The sequence below is a fragment of the Marmota marmota genome, unplaced genomic scaffold (assembly GCF_001458135.2).
Source record: "Marmota marmota marmota unplaced genomic scaffold, marMar, whole genome shotgun sequence".
Classification (NCBI taxonomy): domain Eukaryota; kingdom Metazoa; phylum Chordata; class Mammalia; order Rodentia; family Sciuridae; genus Marmota; species Marmota marmota.
This window is the reverse complement of record NW_026000108.1, coordinates 3,496,586-3,501,916: the sequence shown is the minus strand read 5'-3', so window position 1 is coordinate 3,501,916 and position 5,331 is coordinate 3,496,586. Positions and strand designations below refer to the sequence as shown.

Here is a 5,331-nt window from a genome sequence, read left to right as displayed (position 1 = left end):
CACATCTTCTCCTGTCCAGGCCACGGCCTGGCTGGCGGGCGCCACAAGGTTCCTCCACGGCACAGTTGCTCTCTTTGTCTCCCGTCCTAAACTGCCTCTCTGGAGAGAAGACCCAGGTGAAGGCCCTGGCCACACCGGGTGGAGAGGTGCCAGCTCCTGAGAGAGCCCCGCCCACGCTGCTCGGCACCCTCTGAACGGCGGATCTGTCTTCTCCCTGTTGATTTGTCCTCAGTCCTTTCTTGTCTCAGTGGGGACTCGTGGACATTCACGGCGTGTGGGGTTTACAATGTGACAGCTTCATTCCGTTGCTCCAGCTGTGCCAACTTGGAGCTCTCTGGCCTGCTCTTGTCCAACTTTCTCAAGGTGGTACCAAAGCAAGTCCAGCTCATGGCCAAGTTCAAGTGCTGTCAGGACCAAGCCCCTCCCACCTCAGTCACGGACCACCCCCCCAGAGGGCCCCACTTCAGAGCAGAGGGAGGGGACAGTGGGCGAGGTGAAGAGCTACCTAGGGCACAGTGAGTGGGGGCAGCAGCCTTGGGCTGACTCCACATCCGAGCCGCCCCCTCCCTTCCTTATCACACCACATGGTTAGGTGAAGGCTCACTAGTCAGCAAGTGGCTGTCCCGACACTGGGCCTCGGCAGCACGGAGTCCCCTGGGCACCCCACACCTGTCCTGCTGCTTGGCTCTTAACAGGCAAAGAGGTCAAGTTTAAACCCACCTACCCCAGGGACACACCGGGACTGAACTTCTCGCTTCAGTGCCAATGCTGCCCCCAGCTCCTCTGCTGAATGTGGGTCTTGGTGGGAGGGGGTCCCTGGGCACTGAGCCTCAGCGGGAAGGTGTGGCTGGGCTGGGTGGGAAGAGGAGAGGCACACGCAGGGCCCCTGCCAGCAGCTACCAGGCTGGGAAAGCACCAGCAAGCTGGGGTGGGGGTGCGGCTGCCTGGGAGCCCTCCACCCATGGTGTCGCCCAGCAGGAAAGCTCTGCTGAGCAGAGGCCAAGGTGCCCCAGGAGAGAACCTCGCGGGGCCCTCCTAGGGAAGGGCAGACACCGGGCCTGTGTCTGAGTGAGAGGTAGACAACTGAGTGCCCAGAGGCTGGGATATGCTGCAGCCCATGAGCTGGGAGATGACAGGCTCCCTCTAGTGTGGCCTTGGAGTGGACCTGGGGTGGACATGACTTGTGAGTACGTGTTGGGTTGAAGCCTAAATTTGGGCTCAGCTTTGGGATCTCGAACCAGGAAGTCCCCTGAGCCTTGGCCTCCTCCAGAGCAGGTTCTGCAAAGACCTGGGGCCCTCAAGGTCACAGACGGCCATGGAGTCAGGCACAGGGTGAAACTGTGGGCATCAGGCTCCCTGCATCTGACACCAGAGAGGGGGGCAGGAGCTTCCTCTGGTTTCTGAGCAAAGGGTGTGGTAGCTAAAGTGGCCAGGAAGCAACAGGGCGGAGACTGCACTCCAGTAACAAAGCGCCACTCAGAGCACCCCCAGGGTTGGGGCCTCCGAGCCCCGGGGAGTCAGAGCACCCCAGGCTCTGAACCACGTTTCAGTGGGCAGGTGGGTGGGGCCTGAACCCAGTCTCTTCTTTGCAGGGGTGGAGGAGGGCTGGCTGCCTTCCACCCTGCCTCCTTCCCTCGCCCCCTCCCCTGGGCGGCGAATGGGGTGCTGCCCGCTGGCCGGACTGGAGCAGGAGCACTGCAGCCCGAAGGCCTGCCCTGACTGGGGGTCCCCTCCCCGTCTTTCCTCATCGCAGAGCGATAGGAGTCCAGGGTGGAGACGCAGATGTGGGTGGAGGAGGCTCACCAGGGTTAGCTCTGGCTCTAGGCCCTCCAGGGAGCTGCTTATGGTGGCTGCCTGGGGGTCAGGGGAGAGTGGCAGGGACAGTGAATGTCCACTGCCTGCCCTCGCTCTGGCACACCCTGCGGGGGACCTCATGGGTGCATGGCTCCACCCACAGCAAGGCCCTGGCAGATGAGAGGACAGCTCAAGATCCAGGGCCTTGTGGTGCGTGAGAGGTACGAGAAGCGGCCTGGAGGCGGGCTGTGAGCCCCGGCTGCTCAGCTCCCTCGGACAGGACAGCGAGCACACATGCGGCAGGGCCTCTGGGGCTGGCCCCTGCTGCGGAGCCTGCTTCGGGCTTTGAGTCTCCTCCCAGCTGTCAATACTGCCCAGGAGCTGCAGGGGTGGCCCACCAGGGGGGAGGGAGGTGTGACCACCAGGCTCCTCTCCTGGACCAGCTGGTGAACCCTGGGATGAAGCCCAGCCCCTGACTGTCACAGGATCCAGCTGCCTCTGGAGGAGTCCCCCAGAGATGTCCGACTCCACAGCCGTGAGGGATAGTGCACTTGGTGTGTCACTCGGGGAACCAGCCAGGTCTCTATCGTGGGTCCTCCACTGGCCCGAGTGTCTTTCCGTGGCGTCTGTCAGCTGGCTCTGTAACAGGACAGCTCAGGCTGGGCCTGCGACGGCAGGTGCACATTTTCTCGTAGTTGTGGAGGCTGGAGGTCACAGTGCAGGTGGGCAGGGTGTGTCCTCTGAGGCCCTCTTCCTGGCTTGTCCATGGCTGCGTCTGGCTCATGTGGCTCACGGGGACCCCTCTGAATGTGCAGAGACAAGTGCAGGGCCATGTCCTCTCCTTACAGCCTCCAGCCTGGTGGATCAGCACCCCTCCTGGGGACCTCATCTAACTGACCTGATGTACCTCATCAAAAGCCCTCTCTCCAGTCACATGGGGGGGTGTTAGGACTTTAACATGTGAATTTGGGGGACACAGTTAAGCCCTCAGCGTAGAGGCGAGCAGGAGGTTGGCCATGTCTGTTTTTGTGTGTGTGTGTGCTCATGTCCCTGCAGGGACATGGGGTGTGTGGGTCTGCACCCTGGGAAGAGCCAGGGTTGGGGCTGCGTGGTGCACCTCCTGGCTGGGAGGCCAAGGCCACCCTGCTCTACAGCTGAGCTTCTGCTCCTAAACCAACACTCGCGAACCTGGGCCCGTGGGCTGCTGTGGGAGGTGAGAGGATCTGACCTAAGCATAGAGTGGCCCCGGCCCTCCACCTGTGCCTTCGCCTCACCAGCTACCAGCCTTTCCCTGCCAGGAACACGTGCACACCAACAGAAACGGAGCCGGACACAGGACACACACAGCGAGGGACATGGGGCAGGAGACACAGGGCTCCGGGAAGCCATGCGGCCGACACAGGACGAGCACCCACAGCACTGCGCGCCTTACCTCGGAAGTAGGGGACGTAATGACGTCTGAACACGGAGGTGGGGCTGGGGTGTTGGGACAGGGAGAGGCAGCTACTGGTACCCACACTCGCAGTACCAGCTGCGGGTGACAGAGAGCAAGGCGTCAGCCCTGGCCGTCCAGCCATGAACCGTCCTAGTCCCCAAGGGCCTAGGAACAGTTGTGCCTCCCCTCTCCAGGAAGGCACCGGGAGACCCTCCAAGGGCTGCCCCATGAAGAACATGCAGCAGCCTAAGGCTTTGGCCCAGAGCCTCAGGCTGGGGCTCCAGGGGAGCACAGGCCCCGGAGCCACGCCTGTCACTCCACCTGGGGGTCTCCTTGGGATCAAGGACCCAGTTGGAGGGCAGCTCCAAAGGCCAGGAGTGGTCTCTCACCACATCCTCAGGCCTCACACAGGGTCCAAGCCTTAGCCCTCTGGGCCTTAGCCTTGGGCCACCTGTCAACAAGCCCATGATGTGGTGAGTGCTCCAGTCAGCAAAGAGATCACCCACTGACCCCCCGACTGCCCACCCACTCGTTCCCACATGCATCTGCTCCCTCCCTCACTCACCCACTCACTCACTCACTCACCCACTCACTCACCCACTCATTCATTCATTCACTCACTCACTCACTCACTCACCCACCCACCCACTCACTCACTCACCCACTCACTCACCCACTCACTCACTCACTCATTCACCTACTCACCCANATTCACCCACTCACTCACTCACTCACTTACCCACTCACTCACCCACCCACTCATTCATTCACTCACTCACTCACTCACTCACCCACTCACTCACCCACTCACTCACTCACTTACCCACTCACTCACTCACTCACTCATTCATTCATTCACTCACCCACTCACTCACTCATTCACTCACCCACTCACTCACCCACCCACCCACTCACCCACTCACTCACTCACTCACTTACCCACTCACTCACTCACTCACTCATTCATTCATTCATTCACTCACTCACTCATTCACTCACTCACTCACCCACCCACCCACTCATTCATTCATTCCTCACTCACTCACTCATTCACTTACTCATTCATTCACTTACTCATTCATTCACCCACTCATTCATTCATTCCTCACTCACTCATTCCTCACTCACTCACTCACTCACTTAGGCACTCATTCATTCACTCACTTATTCACTCACTCTCTCTCATCCCCTCTCTTCACACTTATTGGGCACACTTATTGGCACATTGCAAAGAGCCAATGAAAGTGACTTTGCAAATGAATGACTGGATTTTTCCACCAGGTTTGCTCACATCAGCGCTGTCGTCACAGAGGTGGAAATGGGGTCATGCACAGTTGACCAAGGAAACAGCCTGGAAAGATCCCTCAGAGAGGCAGCGTCCCTGTGCACCCCTGGGCTTGGACACTCCGGGGGCCAAGGAGTCTTAAAGCTGAGGTAGAGCAACGCACAGCTGGGTGCAGGCTGGGACGAGGTGACATGGGTGGAGGGGACCCTCCACGGGGCTCTGCCCTGACCTCATGCCAACTTTCCCACGAGGATGGCTTTCCCTGCAGTGACTAACCGAGCACAGGGGACATGCTGTGCGTATTCCGACTCTTTCTCTGGCCACTGATTTTCCTCCACACTCAAGTTTCACAGCCATCCCTGCCCTTGTGTTCTCCTGCCTTCCTGTGACATGTGCGCTCAGCCACCGCTTCCCGCTGTGTGCTTCCTGGGCGATGCCGTGACCAACAGGTACCTGACTGCCTCCCCCCAGACGGGAGCAGGCTCTCTGTATACCACTAACTCCACCGGCCACCCATGGACAGTCCCACTCTCGGCCATGTTCCTAGCTGCGTAAGAGCCCACTTTGTAACCTCAAAAGCAACCACAAGGACAGTTTTGTTGGGGGCTGTGAGCCAGGGGACCGAGTACCTGGACGGCTGTAGTGCTGGGGTGACCGTGAGGTCGGGGTGTAGCGCCCAAGGCTGACAGAGCCGGTGGAGCTGGGGCTGGAGGTCCGGCACTGCTTGTAGGACCGGTCATCTTGGTCCCCCTGGGGGGGAAGACACAGCTCGTGAATCCCTGAGGTGAGAGCACACCCCCCTCACCCACCCCCACCC

At 60.2% G+C, this 5,331-nt stretch overlaps 1 protein-coding gene across 16 annotated transcripts in view; it reads right to left on the bottom strand.

Annotated features, from left to right (window-relative positions):
• Ablim2 (actin binding LIM protein family member 2) overlaps positions 1-5,331 on the bottom strand; it is an 89,791-nt gene that overhangs the window by 40,967 nt on the left and 43,493 nt on the right. For 10 of the 16 annotated variants that reach the window (XR_007340970.1, XM_048784116.1, XM_048784109.1 and 7 more), the window contains 2 exons: positions 5,144-5,264; positions 3,227-3,325 (listed from right to left, as the gene is read on the bottom strand). Coding sequence is in view for 15 of the 16 variants with exons in the window: in XM_048784116.1 (XP_048640073.1) it covers positions 3,227-3,325; positions 5,144-5,264 (220 nt within the window). In the remaining variant the exon portion in view is untranslated. The remainder of the gene's footprint in view (positions 1-3,226; positions 3,326-5,143; positions 5,265-5,331) is intronic. The other 6 variants (XM_048784117.1, XM_048784120.1, XM_048784110.1 and 3 more) reach the window with 1 other exon arrangement.